Below are 21,627 nucleotides of genomic sequence, written 5' to 3' on the forward strand. Positions count from 1 at the left end.
CTTGCTATATTGTTTTGGTCGGTGGTGAGTATGTACACTCCCACCTCAGAAATCGAGGTACGACATGTCTTCTCAGTCAGGTTGCAATTTTTTCAACCGTTAATATGATCTCGTATGCCCACACCTACCATAATTCATAAACAATTATAAAAAAGAATAAATAGTAAGTCATATTGTAACTAAAATAAGTAAATCTCGTATGACCAATAAATGGATATTACCTGGAATGCATGAGGAAACCCCGTTAGGTTGTACTTGACAATGTAGTTTTTATTGTTCTTGTAACTTTTTTTATAGTTATCTTCCTTGCCAATCAATCCTCTTTATAGTCCAAGTAACGTCCTCTCCTATAACATGTTTCCCCAATCCATGGAATTAAAGTAATCCAAATCCTCCACATCAATTAATAATGTCTTGTCAACATTGGCCTTCATTTTCTCCCTTCCTATCTTACCTAATTCAGTGTAATAGACCAATTTCATCTTCACAGCATCCATGTCATTATCAAACTCTATCTCCTTGTACATTATCTCTAAGGTACCAATGTGAATGTCCCTTGCAAAATCATTCTTGAAGTACCTATTATGCAGTAATCTAAGTGCTTCAACCCTCCTCACATCTGTTGGATTAGGTGACTGCCACAATCCCATCACCAAACAGAAAGTCTTCTTTGGAGAATCTAACAACCGTACCATTCAAATCGAAGGTCATTCCATCCTTCCTATCATCTACAACCTCCCTCAATAGAATGTAGTGGACCAATGGACTATTGAAGATAATGTCCATGTCCACGAATCGCCTATATACCATCTTCTTGAAGAGGGCAAGCTGAGTGGGAGTAAGCTTCTCTTTCACAATCTTGTTAGCCATCCCAATGTAAGAGGATAGGTTGGTAACTTGACCTGGGAAACGGTCCTAGGAAGGAATTTTGAATTGTCTAGCCATACTGCACAGAATAACAAAGAACACCATAAATTAAGCATTCTGCTTAATACTCGATACTCGATGTACGATACGCGATGCACGATACACGATATACGATATATGATTGTTCGATACTAGATACATGACAGATGCTACATAGTGTCCCTTACTCGCTACATTACATGTGACTAAATGATCGATTATCGAGCATTCAATTTGATTCTCAACCTTCATGACTTATCTTACTCCAACCCTAAACTCTAGACGATCCAAAATACCAAAAATACGAAAATCGAAACGAAAAAATTTCAAGCTCCAAACATACAAGATATGAAAACCGAAATGAAATTTGTCTTGGTCGAGTAACGAGGAACATGCAAGTGCATGATGGAAAAATATAACAAACAAAGAGACGAATGATGCCAAAATATAAACAAAGAGAATAATGTTATCTGGTGTAGAGAGAATTGATAGAGTTTCGAGTTTAGAGGTGTAGTCGAGGGATATAAAATCGAAAGACGAGAGAGAATAGTCTAAGAAATGAGTTGAAATGGTGAAATAATGGACTTCAAACGGGTTAAGAATTCAAAAAGTTTAAAAGGATCAAGTATACGTTAATCGAGTATCGAGTATGACGTGACTATGATCAAGTATACATGTGTCGATTGCACACGTATCGAGTGACCATGCACCCGGATATCGAGTAACCGTGCATCGAGGATCGTATGGCGAGCTAACGAGGATTGTGTGACGAGTAATCGAGGTTCGAGTGATGGATAATCGAGGATCGTGTTCTTTGGTAGGGCTAGGCATGTGGGGTTCAGGGACGAAGCGGTAAAATTACATGTAAATAACGTCAGCAGAAGGCACCTTCTATTATTTTTTTTACATATAGCCATTTTTCATTTGGACGTCCCAAATGAGGTCATCACTTAAAAAAAAAAAAAAAAAAAAAAACATCCTCCCTCCCATCGACATCAAGCTTGAGACCGATCACCACCTAGGTTTCTTTCTTTTTCCTCACTCCCTATGGCGGCCACGCACCGCCACACTAACCTCACTCCGTTGTCGGTCGTTGGCACACCCCTCATCAATTTTCTTTCTCCGTCTCTTATTACGCCCTCTACTATAACCTCACTCGGCAAGCTGCCATTTGCATAATGCTTCCATCTAGAGATCTATCGTCGTGATCAAAGTTTTTTTCTTTTGTTCTTCTCTATTTCAGAGCTATGGAATCTCTGTTCAAAGCTTACTCAAATGCTTCTGACGATTACGACGAAGAAGATGAACCTAAGCCCAAGCGCTTGGCCTTCTCCTCTTCACCTTCGAAGAGACCCCAACTCGAACGTTTCAAATTCAAGCCGAACTTTCGGCCATCGCATTGCCCGGGCTCGAATTCAGAGCTTCAAGAGGGGATTATGGTTCCTGGACGCTACGTTTCCAAGAGAGAGCGAGCACTCTTGAGTTCAGCTCCTGCTTCAAGGGCTCCGGAGTCATCTCTTAATCCCACCCTCCAATCTTCACCTGGTACCTGTCCTTTTCGTTTCTTTAGCCTTAATTTTTCGTTAATTGAAAGTAATAGTTTTAGTTCAACCAATTGCCCCTTTCTGATATGCTAAGTGGAGGAACTTTATTGCTTGAAGTTCAATATCCGTTCTCATACGGGTGCGTATTGTTAATTGCTCACTTGTATCGTATCTTTGTATTCTTATTGGTTGGTTCCATTTGTTTCCTATGAATTTTAGTGATGAATTCTGCATTCTAGTGGGAAAATTTTGTTAAGGAATGGATGCTGTTGTTTAAGATTTAGAGATTAGTTTCATAGGAATTAGGATCAGCTACTTTATATTTACTATGAAATGGAAGGGAAGAAAGGGCCAGTTTAATAGGTAAGTAAGCATAAAGTGTTGAAACTTTATTTTGCTTATTTTTCTTTCCAGAAATCACATCCTCGTTACTTCTTACAGAATTTTCTTCCCTTTTGCACAAATATGAAGAAGCTTACTTTCATTATTTGTCTTTTATTTTTTATTTTATAATAATAATAATAATTTTTTAAAGTACATAATAATTGTCTCCTTAGTTGATTTAAAGTTGATGTGATCAGTTTTTTTCCCGACATATTTATTTAGTGAAACATTACAAGCATTCTGTATCACTAAATTCCAAATGGGGAGGGGGACATTTTCCCATTTAACCAGATGCTTATGGTTTCCACCAGTAGTATCCTTCCAAAGGAAAATTCTGAAAGATATTTCAACCAATTTAGCTACCTTTTTAGGCAATTCAAAAAGAGATGGGTAGTAGGTAGGAAGATTTAATGAGGTGGTTTGAAGGAGAGTTAACCATCCACCCTTGGATATAGGTTGTAATAACTATGCTATTACTTGATAATAAAACATGGGGGCAATTCCAATCGAACTCTGGGCAGTATTACAGCGTTTTGCTGCCAAATTGAATCACAATTGACTTTAACCCCCTCAACGAAGATGCTACTTGGTACTCCGTTTCTTCCATGATGGCCCAATTTTTAAACGTCAACCTTAAGGACAAGGTGGCCACACTTAGAATATTAAGAAATTAAGGGTTTTCTTGGGCAATTCTACCATGGATTGAAATTCAATAGGGATCACCAAGAGTTTTTCTGCATAAATAATTGGCCAATCATATGAAATATCAAGGAATTAAGGATTTCCTTGGCTGATGTGTTATTATTGGAAATTTATGGCGAATTACGAGATAAGGGCTTTTTCTTTGGCTGAATTACTGAAGATAGATGATTTTATTTGGTGTTTAGTAATGCATTTCAATGTTTGAAGTTGATAATGATGTTCAAGCTTGTCCTTGGATTACTGAATTTCTCTGCAGTGGAAACTAATGCTCCCAGCATGAGTGTTGCCTGCTGGGGAAATTTGAATTGAGAACCAATGATCCTTGGGGTATTTTAGCTAAGCTTTGCCTCCATTGCATCGTTATAAGGTGGTGTATGGGTGAGAATTGGTGCTGTGTCTTTGCAATTCAAAAGTGGAGATCATATTTATTGGGTTAATAATTTTTGGTCCGAACCAACCATGAAGCTTGAAATTGTTTCTGGAACAAAGGGTGATTACAGGTGAGTACCAACGTTGTGTATAGAACTCTTGGGCCATGTCGTTTCTATCAAATATAAGCGTGGACTAGACAACACAGCAGACGGTTGCTGCGTCCTCATGGATCAAATAAGCAAAGGTAACACCTTAAAGCTTATTCGACAGGCCATTCATGATCAACAACCATCCCCAACGTGATTTTATCGTGGTAAGTTGGCCTTACCGCCCATCTTCACTCACAATTCCCCCATTTCTTAGTGAGTTTCATAACATTCTGGTTAGGGCTCATCATGATGCCTTGAAGATGTATCAAAGGTTGTCAAGGGAGGTCTATTTGGGGAATGAAGGCTCGAGTGTGGGCTCCCGTGGAGGAATTTGTAATTTTTTAGTATGGCAAGTATTTACCATTGGCTCCAATTGGGCTTCTACATCGTGCCACCTTTCCCATTACTTATTGTGTGGAGTAGCCACGAGGAACAAGATTTCATCCCATGTTTCATGTTTCGGTGCTATTAAAAGCTGTGGGATATAATATGCCTGTGTTTCTCATTCCACCCACTTTGACCTATGATTTGATGTAAACCTAAGCTAAGTTGAATTCTTGAGTTTGAGGAAGTTGCACATTGGTAAGAGTGAGCTGGTAGTCTTAATATGTTGGGAGAATGTGCTTAAGGAGGGTGTTGCTTGGGTGCTCGCTTCTTCTATTTTTGCCCAATTTCTAGCTTTCCACTTTGAGTACTAGGTGGCTATTTGGTAGAAGGTTAATGATAAGCTCCAAATTACAAGGGTGTATGAAAGTGAGCGTGTAAGGAAGAGGTCGAATGTGTGAGAGTGAGTGAGGGTGGGGGCTTTTGAAAATGTTGCCTTCTTTGGTGCATTCTTTCTCGAAGGGTAGAGGAAGACTTGGATCGATCATTTGGAGTTGCAACTTTGCTTGGCCTGTTTGTAGCTTTTTTTGGGTGTTTGGTTTTCAAGTTGCTAGACACTGAGATTACATTAAGATGATTGAAGAGTTCCTTCTCCATTCGTCTTTTCGAGAGAAAGGGGAGACTCTTGTGGTGAGTTGGGGTGTGTGCATAATTATGGGGTCTTTGAGGGGAGAGGAACTTGATAGGATTGGGTAATAGGGGTTATTGGGGGATTAGGGATATAGTAGTAATTAGATAAGTAGTTTGTTTATAAATACAGTGGCTAGGGAAGGGGGAATGCAAGCAATATTTTGGTGAATGAATTAGGCCTTGAGAGTATCTCAAGAGGGGAGGGTCCAAGTACCTTGAACACTTGGTTTATCTTGTATTTTTGTTATCGTTTATCTTTCCCTTTATAAGAGTTGAGAGTGGCCCTAGTAATGTTTGTTCCCTCGTAAAGTTCTACGTTTCTTTTTGGGTGTCGACAAAGTCTTTTCGCAAATATTCATTAGATCTCATTTTACTTGAGTGGAGTCCTTTCTTTAATAGGGCTTCCTTTTATGGGCTTGGTTTTTTGTATTCACTTGTATTCTCTTATTTTTTCTCAAAGAAAATTTGGTTTCTCATTAAAAAAGAAGACCTATGATTTTCTGCCCCAATATTTTGTTAGTCAGGAGAAGGGCCATGGAGATGAGGGATTATATAGGTGTGACTGTTTATTTAGGGGTATCTTTTTGCTACATATTTGAAGTAGGAAAGGTGGGGAGCTTTCAAATCACCCATGGTTTACATTTTGTTCATATATGAAATAGTTTGATTTACATTTTGTTCATAAATAAAATTGTTTGCTTAGACTTATCAATCATCCTAAAGCTTTATAGGACATACTTCATCACCTATGGGTTGGTTTTTTTATATGCTCGTGTAAAAGGCTTTTTGTAATTATCGTATAGGTTGAGTCCCTTCCTTTAATTGAACTCCTCATTTTGTAGGTTTGTTTTTCTTTGTATGCTCGTGTATACTTTCATTTTTATCTCAATGAAAGTTGTTCTTTTAAAAAGACATACTTCATCACTTATTTACTCATGTTGACCTATTGCCACGTGGACCTCAACATTCCCTACAAACACTCCCCTTTCACTTCTTGCCCTTCTCGTCCTTTTTCTTCGATATGCTTCAATTATTGAGGGTCTATGTGATTCTAAGCTGAACAAGTCAATTGCTAAACATTTGTTAGGATCGCAAACACACGAAAATACAAAATAGAAATATATTGATATATGAAAGAAAATTATGCGAGTGGCAAATTTAAGTCCCCAGATCTTGATGGTTTCTCTATGGCATTTTATCAAGATAACTAGGTTTTGATTAAAGTGGATTTAGTCAAAGTTTTTTAGGAATTTTTTGAAAGTGGAATTCTAAATAGTTCCATGTCTAAAATGTTTGTATGTTTGATTCCTAAAAATGAGAATGTGATCAGGGCGAAGGACTTTAGACCGATCAGTTTAATTACGAGCGTATATAAAATTCTTGTGGGACTGTTAGCTAATCAGTTAAAGAGGGTGCTTTTGTCAACTATCTCTAATTCGCAGAGGGGCTTTTGTGGCAGGGAGATAGATCCTAGACCCAACCCTCATTGCTAACGAAGTGATTGAGGATTACAAATCTAGGAAGAAGGAAGGAGTGCTTTTTAAGATTGAATTTGAAAAAGCTTATAATCATGTGAATGGGAATTTCTTGGATAAGGTCTTGGAGAAGAAAGGCTTTGGTTACAAATGGAGGATGTGGATGTGGGGTTGCCTAAGAAATGTGAGTTACTCTTTCTTTATTAACGGGAGAAGAGCCCTAGGGGCAAAGTGGTGGTGACGAGAGGCCTTAGATAGGGAGACACTTTTTCCCCCTTTTTGTTCCTCTTGTGGTGGATATTCTAGGTAGAATTCTTTGTAATTGTGTTGATGGCAAAGTCCTCGAGCCTTTAGAGGTGGGGGAGGATTGGGTCGCCCTTTCCCATCTTCAATTTTCTGATGATGCACTCTTCTTCTGCTCTAGTCAGGAGGATTTGTTTTTTTATCTTGAATCATGTTCTTGCCTTCTTTAAAGAAATGTCAGGTTTGAGTTCAAATAGGGGTAAGTGTCGTGTTATGGGGCACAATTATGATAATGAGAAACGTAGAAGATGGCCAGAGGTAGTGGGGTGTGAAATTGGCAGTCTTCCTTCTTCCTAGCTTGGTCTTCCTCTTGGAAGTAATCCTAAGTCTATTGCTTTGTGGGACCTCGTGGTCGATAGAGTTCGAAGTAGGTTAGCCTCTTGGAAAAAAGGCTTCTTTTCTAAAGTTGGAAGACTTAGTTTGATATTTGACTCCTTTGAACAGTCTTTTGGCCTACGCATCAATCACTCAAAGTCCTTGCGAATTGCGATTATCGATTCCTTTCAACAGTTTTCTTTGCGATTATTGACTCCTTTGAACAGCCTTCTAGCCTTTGCAACAATCACTTGAAGTTGGAAATCATGGGCATTCATATTGATAGAGACACGGTTGCCTCCTTGGCTGTTTCATTTGATTTTGGGTGCAAGATTGGCACCTAGCCATCCACATATCTCGGCCTACCATTGAGCTGGTGTGGCACCTATATCTCCAAAGGATGTCGTCTTACATTAATTCAAGCCACACTTAGCAACCTTCCTACATACTACTTATCTTTCATCAAGATTTCATCCAAGGCAGTTGATTGAATTGAAAAACTTCACAGAAACTTTATTTGGAATAGGCACAGTGAAAAAGGGGTATCCACTCAATTAGATGGCAGAAAATTCAACTCCCAACAACCGAGGGAGGCCTTGGCTTGATAGACTTGAAGGTACATAAAAAGGGCCTTTTGGCAAAATGGGTTTGGAGATATCACTTTGAGAGAGATGTTCTTTGGGGGCATCTCATTGATGATAAATATGGTTCACAATTACAACCTCTTGGCAGCCTTTTTAAAAAATCAGAAGGCTCGTGGACCTACAATGCTAAAATGAAAAATCTCGTTCATGACAACATTATCCATGTGATCAACAATGGGAAGAATACCTTATTCTGGAATGATTTTTGGGTTGGCACCCACCCTCTCAAAATTGCTTTTCCTAGACTTTATGATCTATTTGGGCAAAAAAGAGGTCTCTATTGCACACAGTTGGAAATCTGATTATCATGCATGGGACCTTGGGCTGAGACGTAATCCAACCAAAGCCAAGATTAATGAGTGGACAATTATGTCCTCCATTCTTGTGCCCTCTAACTAGTCCCTCGGTGGAAGACACTTGGAGGTGAAATATAGAAAAGTCTGGCCCGTTCTCCTCGAAATCTATTTCGCATTACCTTGCCTCTGTTGTCAACAAACAAAAGCTTCCCTCTATAGAAATATTTGGAAAGGTCTTCTTCCTAAGAAGATTCAGTTCTTTCTATGGGAAGTCAGTCTCGGAAGTATTAACACGGGTGATGTTCTTATTAAAAAGGCCCTTTAGATTGTATCGACCCCTAATTGGTGTGTCCTCTGTCATCATTGTTGGAGAGTTCATTATGCATCTTTTGGTCTTTTATGAATATGCTCAATCGTTTTGGAAAAAAAATTCTATCGTGCTTCAATTACCATATGGTTTTTCCGAACGACCTCTCATTTTATTAAACATACTCCTTATTGGTCACCCATTCAAGGACAAGAAAGCGATCTTGTGGACTTCCATCATTAAAGACTTCCTTTGGTTCATATGGAATGAACGAATTCATCGCATCTTTGAAGATAGAGAGACGGATGTCACTCACTTCTTTGATCATCTTTTGTACACATCTCTCACCTGGTGTAAATTCACCCCCTTTTTTGTGATTACAACCTTATCTTATTTCACAATGGAAAGAATCATGTGATCCCACCCGACATTTTTCTTGCCCTTTTGTACTTTCATACTATCAATGAAATTCATCTTGTATGTTTCTCATAAAAAAAGTTTGATTAGATCTGTTTTCAGTGGTGTTCCTGTTTATTTTCCCCCCCTTTCAGAGCCATGCGAGAGGTGTGTGAGCCTGGAGAGGTTGATGCGTGATTTTCTTTAGGAAGGGATTTTAGAAGGGAAATGGAAGCGGTCGCACTTGATTAGATGGGAGGTTATCGAGAGGCTAGTTTCCTTGGGTGTTTGGGAATTGGGAATCTAAGGATGTGCAACAAAGCTCTATTAGCCAAATAGCTGTGGTGTTTCTTCTTTGATCTCAATTCCTTGTGATGTAGGATAACATTGGCCCCATCCTTTTGAGTGGTTGTATAAGGGGCTTAAGTACCTATCAGAACTTGTGGAAGGATATTTCGAAAGAGCTCCCTTCTTTTGTTCACTTGGTTTGTTGTGGGTTGGGGGGGAGCGGGGGCGTGCTTTTGGAAAGATGTGGGGTGGGGAAGAAACCTCGTTGTACTTTGTTTCCTCTGTCTTTCCTAAAAAATCATTTTGTTATTGACCTTTTTTTGTGGTCTGGGAGTTCTTGTGAGGTTCTGTTGCTCTCTTTCCATAGGGAAGCGACAGATGTGGCCGGTCTTCTTTGTTCTTTATTTACTCAAGGATCATCCCTTTAGGCGTGGGAGAAGAGACGTCAATATTTGGAGCCTCAATCATTTGGAGGGGATCTTGTGCAAGTCTTTCTTTTATTGTTTGGATGATCTTTCTCCCTTAGGACTGTTGGTTTTTTAAGTGCTTTGGAGAATTAAGTTCCCAAGAAAAGTGAGGTTCTTTGCTTGGTAAGTTATTACATAGTTATGCTAACACGATGGATTGGCTCTTGAGGAAGATATCCTTGGTTGTGAGGCCTTTTGTTCTATTTTTTGATGGAAGGTGGAGGAAGACCTGAACCATATTCTTGGACATTGTGAGTTTGCAAGTTGTGTCTGGGACTCTTTCCTCCCGATGTCTAGCTTCTTGTATGCTCGTCATAGAGACTAGTGCTATGATCGAGAAGTTCCTTCTCAATTTGCCTGTTGGTGAGAAGGGTTGCTTTTTATTACTTGTTGGGGGCGTGTTTTCTTAAGGGTTTTGTGGGATGAGCGAAATTGCAAGGTGTTTAGGGGAGTGGAAAAGGACCCTAGCAAGATTTGGTCCCTTATTTGCTTTCATGTCTCTTTGTGGATTTTGATTTCAAAAACTTTTTGTAACTATTCTATAGACATTATTTCACATAGTTGGAGACTTGGGGTCTTTTTTTTGGGAGAGGGAGCTCCCTTCTTCTGTGGGTTTTTTTTTTCTTTTTTTGTATACCGTTGTTTTCTTTCATTTTTTCTCAACGAAAGTTTTTTTATTAAAAGGGAAAAATCAATATCAATAGTCTTTCATGTCTCTCTCAAAGTCCCTCACCAGAGAACCCCCACCTAAAAAGTGAAAAAACCAAGAAAAAAATCCCTAACTCCATTTGTATAACCAAGTTCCATCTAGCTAATTACTGATATGTTCTTACTAATATCACAATAATATTTCCAGTATGCCACCTCAACACCTCGATTAAGAAGAATGTTACAAGAACTGAAGTGGCCTCAACTGACGTTGAAAGGAGTAAGAAAATAAATATCAAATATCATTTCATTAGAGAATTAATCAAAGAAGTATTGATCAAGTATTGTACGACACAACTGTTAGGTATCCGAACTCCCTGCACACAGAGAAACATGGTAACACTTCCAAAAGGACACCCAAACACCACCAAAACAGGGGATATTAGCCTATCCCAAGAACAAAGCAAATACTAGAACAAGGAAAATAACAAGAAGAAAAGAAAAAAAGGAAAAAAAAAACCTCTAACTCCACTATTTGTAACCAAGTTCTATCTAGCTAATTACTGATATGTTCTTACTAATATCACAATAATATTTTCAATATGCCGCCTCAGCACCTCGATTAAGAAGAATGCTACAAGAACTGAAGTGGCCTCAATTTTCGTTGAAAGGAGTAAGAAAATAAATATCAAATATCATTTCATTAGAGAATTAATCGAAGAAGTATTGATCAAGTGTTGTACGACACAACTGTTAGGTATCCGAACTCCCTACACAAAGAGAAACACGGAAACACTTCCAAAAGGACACCCATACACCACTGAAACAGGGGATATCAGCCTATCCCAAGAACGAAGCAAATACTAGAACAAGGAAAATAACAAGAAAACAAAGATAATTATTCGGCTATTCGAGAGAGCCGTCTCCTAGATGAGCTCTCACTCCCAAAAAATTTCCACCTCCACATTGAATCCCAAAATCCTACAAAAGCCCATCAGGTGGTCCCCACACGTACAATATTCCTTCCATTGGTCCCCCCAATTTTTTGCCTGTCAAATTCCCTTCTTGCCCTTCTTTCCTTCCTACACTTTCATAATAGGAGGTCTCACAACATCACAAGCTTTGGTCATGGAGATGAAAAAGAAGCTTCCTGTCAAGGAAAATCTAGCGCAATGAATGTTGAAGTTATATAGTTTCATTAGGTTCATTACCATATGTAATTCCTACTCTTATATGAAATTTCAAATACATAAATTGTGTATTAACTTAGTTTATTAGATAAAAGAATTGCATGTATGCATGTGTCGTGCCTTTTTTAATGCCTCATGGAGTAGTATTTAAAGGGGTCATTTCCCTTACTCGAAGAAGTTTGAATATCTTTATTTTGGACTCAAAATCTTTGAAGAAGTTGTTAGGCCTTCCATCCCTTGAATTTCCCACTAAGGGGGTGTTTTGGGTTAGGGGTGGAGTTGTGAACTTCATGGAGTTATGAAGTATGGAGAGTTGTGAACTCTTGGGGCCCATAGTGTAAGAAGTTAGTAAGGTATGAAGTTGACGTTTTTTAGTAGTAGGACCCACAAACACTTTGGACCAAACAAGAAGTGGAATTCACAATTCCCTACTTCCTAATTCCCAACTCCCTACTTTTCAACTCCTTGGTCCAAACACTCTTTTAAAAGGCCTCTTCTTAGAAGAATCACAGTCCTTCATTCTTAGCTCATAAGATCAAAGGGATCCCATTTAGCCATAGAGTTTATGTATCTATAGATTTTTCAATTTTTATCACAACGTGTTTGAACTTTCTAGTTGTACTTCTTAGGATCTTGTCAGACTTTGTCGACCATTCTTTGATCCTCAATTCTCTCTCCATCGATTTACTAATAATAGAGAGATCATGATTTAAAATTTCTTCTATATTTTTAGTACTTGGCCTCTTATTTAGAACTACCTACGTGCACGTGGAGTTTACTAAGTACCGTCAACACCTTAGGTACTTCCTGGATACTTTCCATACCTTCAGTATCCGGTTTACTAAAAACATATCATGCTTTAAACCATACACATTAAGAATCTTTCAGAACATAGCTTTTAGCATAGCATTTTGTAGAAACTTAGCTAGTCTTTAAAATGCATGCTTCAACATATAATACTTAATTTGAAATAAAACTAACATATCACCTTGGCATGCGATAAAACAAGTACATACTTGAGGAAAATGCTATGCAATCTCATAAAACTTTGTTGCTTGAAAACATATAAGCTTATCATCAAACATTATTGAAATCGCTTGGTCTTTTATTCTTAAAACATTGAAAACATTGAGATTATTTAGTCACTCACTACTCGTCTGGGCTCTTAATGGTTTGTAGGCTTCTCCTAGCTCCTCTTGGCCTGAAACAACATAATTCATTCTTAGATTTCTTAGAATTCCATCAAGATGCTTCAAATAGTTTGTTTACAAGTGAGACCTTCATCAATGAGATCATCACTAGCAATATTACTATTAGCGAGATCATCACTGGGAGATCAACCCTAGCGAGACCATCACCAGCGTTAACCTCACCAGCAAGACCATCCTCATGAGCGAGACTACCCTCCTAAGCGAGACTAAGCACAAAACTAGCGAGACTTTCATCCTTAACGAGACTTATCATCATCAGCGAGACTTAGCATAAAATTTAGCGAGACTAGGCAGAAAATCAGCGAGACTTGAGTGACCAGCGAGACTTGCGTGATATTTGTCTCGCTCTTGCTCCCTGGGTGAGCTGCTGACTTGATCTTCCCAAGCAGCTGCCTGCTTACGCAACAAATTCCTGATTCAACTTCAAAAATTTATAACTCGAAATCCAAAACTCATTTCAAGAAACTTCCTTCTACAAACTTGTTTAAAATTGAGTTAACTATCTTACCTTAAAATTGCAGTCCTAAATTTTTTGTGGTTTGGCCTAGAGCTTCCGATCTTTATCACTGGCCCCGATTAATCCGAGGACTCGGTCCTTTTGTAATCTCCTCACTTTTCGACCTTCTTTCGGTGTGATCTTTCTCCGGCAGCCCTACCTCAGAAACTAGACTCTTTCAACGTTCAAATGACACCAATTTCACTTAGATCGTTCGAGTCAATTGCCCAGATCGAGCTTCTAAAGTTCATCTTTCTTTTATTCTTCTGGCTGCCTATTCATGCTTGCAATTATCAACTGCCATCTCGCCCACGAATGGATTTAATGCATTTCAGCCTTGGAAAACTTAATTTTAATAATTTTAACTAATTAATTTTTCTAAACTTCTTCATTAAACTTAATACTCGACTGCCATAAAGCCAGAACTCCCTCTTTCTCTTCTTCTTCCCTTCTTGCTTCCCTACATTAAACTATAAACTTCACATACTACCTATTTAATATAATATCCACATGACTAACATACTTATGTAGAGGATGTAGGATTCGGGGTTTACAATTACCTCCCCCTAAAAGAAATTTCGTCCTTGAAATTTTGCTACAAGAGTGTCAATTAAACAACTGGGGGTATTTACTTTTCATTTGCTCCTCTGTTTCCCATGTGGCTTCTTCAATTATCTCCGTGGAAAGGAATTCTCAGGTTTGGAAGAAAAGAGATGTTAAGTCCTCGATACATTGGACCTTACGAGATAATAGGGCGTGTTGACCTAGCAGCATACAGATTAGAGTTGAGTTTACGGACGGAAGATTTAATCAGTTATCTTAATTATTCCATGCTTACACTTAACCTTTGGTCCATACGTATGGCTATTGCTAGGATCTGCTCAAATAACCTTAGTGATTCTACAGCTAATACTTGTAACAAATCCTGACCTTTGGAAGGGATGCATTTACTAATAAAAGGTTGATGTGTGCTCTAATCAATGCTGTAATACCACTTTGTTGGAACCATTGATGAGCTCACAATAAAGTTCACTCTAATGTTTTCTCACGAAACTGAAAGAGAAGAAGATTATTCTTTGGAATTGGGTTTGCTTTTTCTTCCCTGATTACGGAGAGAAAGAACTCTTTATAGGTGCATGCTATGAAGCAGGACACTTATATTAGACTTTAGAGGTGGTATGGGTGTCGGACACCTTGTAACGACCCGATCCCCTAGGACTTAGGTAAGACCATTACTAAAATAAATGCATGCACAGAATTTAAAACGACGCTCAGTTATTTGAAATAAATGCTAATTAAACAAGAGAAGTTCAAAAGACATTTATTAAATGCAATTGTTAAAACAAATAATAGGGTACCCAAAATTCTTAAAGACTAACAAAAGTATATAAAAGAATTAATCCTTAGCAATAAATTTTTAAATAGTAAAACTAAATATTAAGAGGAAAATAAGGGCTCAAATTTCAAGGTGCGGAAGCGAAAAATCTAGTCCCAGTGACACGATCACGAATTCCGCTGTGCCATCGCCCGTGCATCTCTACCCTTACCTGAAACATCAACATAAGAAAGAATGAGTATGAAATACTCAGTAAGTAACCCCGCCACTAGGGTCTGGCTAGGCATCTATGTCCTCTAGATACCCACCTATGGCACATATACACACATGAAACAGGTAAGAGACTGAGTCCTATCCTACTGTAGTTAAGTATGCCCACTACCTCTGGTGAATCCCGTAGGACACAACAAACTGGTGAATCCCGAAGGAAACACGAACTGGTGAGCATCTAACTAATCAGTGAGAACATTCACACAGCCCAACATTCAAAAAATCAACACCGTACGAATCTATGACATACATGTAATCCTCGATACCATGGCTCTACCACATACACATAATCCTCAACAACACATTCTACAACATTCATGTATACCTTAACATCATAGATCCACATCATACAAGTATGCCTCAACATCAGCAGATCAGATACCAACATATGGAAACACATACCACCTCATACTAACAATCAAGTGCCTAGGTGTATATTTAAACAAATCAAAACTCGTGCCAGAACATACTTTGATTCAGGTTGTACTATCAATCAACATGCTAACATTTACTATAACATACACTTATCATGTTAGCATACAACTAAAGCTTGGCTCGTGGGCAGTTCCAGTGGTAAGATTACTTACCTCAATGTAACTCTACGAATAACAAAAATCAGACAATCAAACTATGGCGGCAACCCGAAGTAGCGGTCCCAATTTTGAAAACAACTCAATCCAAAAACTTACCCAAAGGATGAAGATCACTTCCAACCTCTCTTGACGATGCTCCCTCGAAAACTCACCTTCAAATAAAATCCAACAACTGTGAATCAATATGATGAAACCCAATGTTAATGGCTAAGAGATCGAACCGAACTACCTCAATCTTACCTAGAACAAATCCGACGGCGACAAGGGAAACGGCCGATGAAGGATCTGGGTCTGGTGAAGCGTGAAGAGGCGGCAGCTGATCAGGTCTGGGCCGGCGAGGTGCGAGGGAGCGGTGGTTGGACGGATCGGACGAACGGAGAGCTAGGCTAAAGGCTTGAAACGATGGGTTTTCGGCAGAGGGGCGGCTGGACGGATCGGAAGAACGGCGAGCTAGGCTGAGGGCTTGAAACGATGGGTTTCCGGCAGAGGGGTGTCAGATGAACGAAAACGACGCCCTCAGCTGGGCGACGCGGCCACGAATGGAGGAGAAATCGGTTGGGCGAGCGGCGACGACTTCGGATCTGAGCAACGAAGGAGGCGCGGTGGTGGTCTGATGAGGCAGTGAGGGGAGGCGGCGTGCGGCTGGGAGGAAAGAAGAAAGAAAATTGGGGGGGCTAGTGTTGCCGTGCGAGGAAGAAGAAGGAGAAGGGTTGGTGGGTTTTTAAAAAAATAATAACAATAAATGTAATAACTAAAAAGGAAGGTATAATTGTAATAAATTCTTTCGGTTTCGAAAGGAAAATTAATTTCTGTCATAACTTTCACATTGAAATTCAAAATTGAATAATTTTCCGCCAAACTTAAATTCCCGCATTTATACTTGAGGTCCAAAATGAATTACCAAATAATTTCAGTAACGTTATTATTTGGTAATTCATTTTGGACCTCAAGTATAAATGCGGGAATTTAAGTTTGGCGGAAAATTATTCAATTTTGAATTTCAATGTGAAAGTTATGGCAGAAATTAATTTTCCTTTCGAAACGGAAAGAATTTAATGTTATTATTTGGTAATTCATTTTGGACCTCAAGTATAAATGCGGGAATTTAAGTTTGGCGGAAAATTATTCAATTTTGAATTTCAATGTGAAAGTTATGGCAGAAATTAATTTTCCTTTCGAAACGGAAAGAATTTATTATAATTATACCTTCCTTTTTAGTTATTACATTTATTGTTATTATTTTTTTAAAACCCACCAACCCTTCTCCTTCTTCTTCCTCGCACGGCAACACCAGCCCCCCCAATTTTCTTTCTTCTTTCCTCCTAGCCGCACGCCGCCTCCCCTCACTGCCTCATCAAACCACCGCCGCGCCTCCTTCGTTGCTCAGATCCGAAGTCGCCGCCGCTCGCCTAGCCGATTTCTCCTCCATTCGCGGCCGCGTCGCCCAGCTGAGGGCGTCGTTTTCGTTCGTCTGACGCCCCTCTGCCGGAAACCCATCGTTTCAAGCCCTCAGCCTAGCTAGCCGTTAGTCCGATCCGTCCAGCCGCCGCTCCCTTGCGCCTCGTCGGCCCTGACCCAGATCCTTCGTCGGCCGTTTCCCTTGTCGCCGTCGGATCTGTTCTAGGTAAGGTTGAGGTAGTTCGGTTCGATCTCTTAGCCATTAACATTGGGTTTCGTCATTTTGATTCACAGTTGGGTTTTATTTGAAGGTGAGTTTTAGCGAAGCTTGGACTTAGAGGGAGGTTGAAAGTGATCTTCATCCTTTGGGTAAACTTTTGGATATTTTGGACTTGGGTCCGAAGTTTCCCTGTTATAGTTGAACTGAAATTATTTGAGTTGTTTTCAGAATTGGGACCACTACTTCGGGTTGCCGCCATAGTTTGGTCGTCTGATTTTTTTTATTCGTAGAGTTTCATTGAGGTAAGTAATCTTACAACTGGAACTACCCACGAGCCAGGCTTTAGTTGTATACTAGCATGATGAGTGTATGTTATGGTAAATGTTAGCATGTTGATTGATAGTACGACCTAAATTAAAGTATGTTCTGGCACGAGTTCTGATTTGTTTAAATATACACCTAGGCAATTGATTGTTAGTATGAGATGGTATGTGTTTCCATATGTTGGTATTTGATTTGCTGATGTTGAGGCATACTTGTATGATGTGGATCTATGATGTTAAGGTATACATGAATGTTGTAGAATATGTTGTTGAGGATTATGTGTATATGGTAGAGCCATGGTATCGAGGATTACATGTATGTCATAGATTCGTACGGTGTTGATTTTTTGAATGTTGAGGCTGTGTGAATGTCCTCACTGATTGGTTAGATGCTCACCAGTTTGTGTTTCCTTCGGGATTCACCAGTTCGTGTTTCCTTCGGGATTCACCAGTTCATGTCTCCTACGGATTCACCAGAGGTAGTGGGCATACTTAACTATAGTAGGACTCAGTCTCTTACCTGTTTCATGTGTGTATATGTGCCATAGGTGGGTATCTAGAGGACATAGATGCCTAGCCTGACCCCAGTGGTGGGGTTACTTACTGAGTATTTCATACTCATTCTTTCTTATGTTGATGTTTCAGGTAAGGGTAGAGATGCACCGGCGATGGCGCAACGGAATTCGTGATCGTGTCACTGGGACTAGATTTTTCACTTCCACACCTTGAAATTTGAGTCCTTATTTTCCACTTAATATTTAGTTCTACTGTTTAAAAATTTATTACTAAGGATTATTTCTTTTATATACTTTTGTTAGTCTTTAAGAATTTTGGGTACCCTATTATTTGTTTTAACAATTGCATTTAATAAATGTCTTTTGAACTTCTCTTGTTTAATTAGCATTTATTTCAAATAACTGAGCGTCGTTTTAAATTCTGTGCATGCATTTATTTTAGTAATGGCCTTACCTAAGTCCTAGGGGGTCGGGTCGTTACAGATGGTATCAGAGCGGAACCTCTCCCAGTAAGATGTGGTTCGGGGACGAACCAAGTGGAAGCTGGTGGGCATGTAACGACCCGAGTTCAGGAGGGGTACATGAATGAACCGGTATCACATCCGAATGAGAGGGATCCTGAGGACATGAAAATATGGTTAAGAAAGGCTTAAAAGAATTGAAAGTTACTACCTATACCAACAAGGTGCACCTTCCTTTTCGGTGGCTCATTCATAAGAACTCCAAAGTTAAGCGTGCTTAGCTTGGGTCAATCCTATGTTAGGTGACCTCCTGGGAATTTTCTTAGGATGCATGTGAGTGAGGACAAAGCATGCTGAAAGGACCTGTGTTGGTTTATGGGGACAACTTTCACTTTTAAAGCATTCAAGGACAGGGAGAAATGGAGGTAGAAGGGAGGATGACATAGCCAGGTCGCAGGGGACGTAGGGGAATGTCGGGGCCATTAGGGGCCGAATCCGGTTTCCGAATCCTGGGCCTGAGACATTACACACCTACTGGACACGGATTCGTCCAGACACGCCATGGACACGTGTCCGACATGCCAATTTGCATGACCTATTTATTTATTTATTTTTTTGAATTTTGGACACGTTGGGACACAGGGAAGACACTTCATGGACGTGCTGAAAAAGAATTAAAGGAGACAATTGTTTGAAGTTTGAGCCCAAATTTAAAGCCCTTTAACTTTCTTTTTTTAAAAAATATAAAAATATTTCGATTCTTTTTTAAAAACCTAAAACCTAAATATAATATATAAACTTTTCAACTCCCAGCCTTGTCATGCGCATCAAGTATAAAGGATTCAAGTATGCATTATTTTTTTTAGCTACTGCCTATTGCCGTTTACCCATCCAACTTCAAATGTTTTATCTATTTTAGGTTAAATTTACGTATATTCTAAAAAAAATAATATCAGAAAATAGCATATTCCCAACGTGTCCGTGTCTTAGTATTTTAGGAATTAGCATATCACAGTTTGTGTCCGTGTTCCGTGTCCATGTTCGTGTCCCGTGTCCATGTCCGTGCTTCTTAGGGTGCACGCATACATATAATTCATGTATCTACTAAATTAATTTTCATGTACCAAGAATTATATATTCTCGAGGAATGCATATGGGAAATGTACCATGTAAAGTATCTAATGAATCTAGCTTACAATTTTAACAGTTGGAAGTCTTTGAGATTCTGATCTTCGACGTAAAGATTCTAATGAATCTAGCTTACAATGTTAACAGTTGGAAGTCTTTCGGATTCTGATCTTCCACGTGATATCTTGTCACTATTGAGAAGTAGAGCTAAAGACTATTTGCAGCAAGGTCTGATGCCTAAAAGGATGTCTGTAACTCTTGATTGCCATAAGAAAGCCGTCAATGCAGTTCAATGGTCGCCGAGTCATGGTGAGCTTCCTCTTTTTTCCTTCTTCCGTTTTTGGTAAATTATTTGACATTTAAGTTCACTATCGGTTTCTTTCAAATATCATTGCCGGATGTTTTCTTCTGTTATGAGATAAATTAGTTAATATGGCTTGAGCATCTTTATGCTCTGGCTTATTGATCTGTTTGTTAGAGTTAATGCAGCTCATCTCCTTGCTTCTGGTGCTATGGATCACACAATCTGCATATGGAACGTATGGAGCACGGGGCAGAAGCTACCATTCAAGTCAAGCTTTCACAATGCTGCAGTTAAAGATGTTCAATGGTCACAACAAGGATTATCTATTCTTTCTTGTGGATACGATTGCGCTTCAAGATTGATTGATGTTGAGAAGGGGACAGAAGTTGGAGTATTCAAGGAGGATCAAGGCATTGCAGTTGTAAAGTTCCATCCTAGCAACCCAAATCTATTCCTTTCTGGTGGACTGAAAGGCAGCCTCGGAATGTGGGATATGAGAACTGGAAAAATGGTTAACAAATACAACCGACGCCTTGGTCCAATCCTTGATGTTGAATTTACTCCTAATAGCAATCAGTTCATCTCTTCTAGCGATGTTTCTGCAAGCAATAGCAGTGAAAGTTCTATCATCGTTTGGGACGTCAGAAGAGAAGTTCCACTTTCATATCAGGCATGTCTTGTTTCATCTTCCTTTTCATTACTACGATTGTCATTTATCCTCTTCCATTTATTTTGCATAATCCAAATGCAACCACTGTGGGAAAATGTGTAGTCTTCCATTATGCAAACCCTGATGTTACCTAATTATGTCTCATCACTCCAAGTGGTCTTTAATTATAAAGATGCATCCAATGCCCTCTGAATGTTAATGAAACATAAAGGAAATTAATTGCAAATACTGCTGTGTGGCAAATATAAATAGTTATTACTTTAATACCATGAATGATTAGTTGTTGAGGGAATTAGCGTGATCCCTATATTATCCATTTAGGTGCCTAGCGTAATCTTTTATTTTCTTTTTCTCCACTTTAATTATGCATATGTTTGAGATACAGAAGAGCTAATTGAAAGTGACACAATAGGTTTATATGGAAGCCTACACTTGTCCATCTGTGAGATGCCACCCCTTTGATCCAGCTTTTATCGCCCAATCGAACGGAGGTTATATTGCAATATTCTCTCTAAATCCACCTTTCAAGTTAGACAAATACAAGAGGTATGAGAGTCATGGAGTCTCAGGCTTTCCAATAAAATGTAACTTCAGCCTTGATGCCAAGCAGATCATTTCTGGTTCTTCAGATGGCTCAATATATTTTTATGATTATAAATCCTCCTTGCTTATACATAAACTAAAAGCATCTGAACAGGCCTGTATAGACATTGCCATCCACCCGACCTTGCCTAATGTAATCGCTTCGTGCAGTTGGAATGGGAAGATCTCAGTGTTCCAGTGATCGTTCTAATTTATGTCTTGATTGTTTTTAGATTCCTTCTACTGAAATCAGGATAATATAATGAATGTTGAATGTCATCCTACATTTTGTCAAACGATGAGAATGATTAAAGATATTTTGTGATGCTCTCCCTTGTGCCCCTAAAAAAATGCAAGCAGGTTCAAGAAATTATTCTTTAAGCATGTTCTCAACCGGATTACTGAAGCGATGACCCTATCAAAGGGAAAGCATCCTAGGTGTGTCATTTTCTTAAATCATTCACCCTTAATCTTCGACTGACTACTTGAATAGGAAGGAAACCGTAGTACTGTTTCAGGCTTTGAACTTCTTGGTATTCCAAAAGTTTCCTTGATGGTCTCATTAACCAAGTTATGGTATTGATCAATTGGTTAAGACATGTCATTTGTTCTAAGGTAAGAGGTTTCAATCCTTCCACTCCTATTGTTGAAGTCAAAATTGTGTTGGCAAATATGTTCAATAACCTTCGACTATTATTGACTATTTCAAATTTAAGCACG

At 39.0% G+C, this 21,627-nt stretch overlaps 2 protein-coding genes across 2 annotated transcripts; one reads left to right on the forward strand and one right to left on the reverse strand.

The window, feature by feature from the left end:
- Window positions 1-347: 347 nt before the first annotated feature.
- LOC150032469 (uncharacterized) lies at window positions 348-870 on the reverse strand. Its single transcript, XM_090306917.1, has 2 exons — window positions 688-870; window positions 348-635 (listed from the first exon to the last, which is right to left on the reverse strand). The coding sequence occupies exons 1-2, from the start codon at window positions 868-870 to the stop codon at window positions 348-350; spliced, it is 471 nt and encodes a 156-aa protein (XP_090163043.1).
- Window positions 871-1,835: 965 nt separating this feature from the next.
- On the forward strand, window positions 1,836-21,237 carry LOC120090080 (Transducin/WD40 repeat-like superfamily protein). The gene is made up of 4 exons (XM_039047572.2): window positions 1,836-2,451; window positions 19,499-19,660; window positions 19,841-20,325; window positions 20,738-21,237. The coding sequence occupies exons 1-4, from the start codon at window positions 2,154-2,156 to the stop codon at window positions 21,107-21,109; spliced, it is 1,317 nt and encodes a 438-aa protein (XP_038903500.2). The 5' UTR covers window positions 1,836-2,153; the 3' UTR covers window positions 21,110-21,237.
- The last annotated feature ends 390 nt before the right edge of the window (window positions 21,238-21,627 follow it).

This window comes from Benincasa hispida, chromosome 11 (assembly GCF_027475165.1).
Source record: "Benincasa hispida cultivar pf3 chromosome 11, pf3_genome.v1.1, whole genome shotgun sequence".
In the NCBI taxonomy this organism is placed as follows: domain Eukaryota; kingdom Viridiplantae; phylum Streptophyta; class Magnoliopsida; order Cucurbitales; family Cucurbitaceae; genus Benincasa; species Benincasa hispida.

Bases quoted from the DNA above. Each gene is read 5' to 3' on its own strand.
- LOC150032469 (XM_090306917.1), bottom strand. From the start codon at position 870: ATGGCTAACAAGATTGTGAAAGAGAAGCTTACTCCCACTCAGCTTGCC. The intron at 636-687 runs GTTGTTAGATTC...GGATTGTGGCAG, and splicing joins CCTTCGATTTGAATGGTACG to TCACCTAATCCAACAGATGT.
- LOC120090080 (XM_039047572.2), top strand. From the start codon at position 2,154: ATGGAATCTCTGTTCAAAGCTTACTCAAATGCTTCTGACGATTACGAC. The intron at 19,661-19,840 runs GTGAGCTTCCTC...GAGTTAATGCAG, and splicing joins TCAATGGTCGCCGAGTCATG to CTCATCTCCTTGCTTCTGGT. The intron at 20,326-20,737 runs GCATGTCTTGTT...GTGACACAATAG, and splicing joins AAGTTCCACTTTCATATCAG to GTTTATATGGAAGCCTACAC.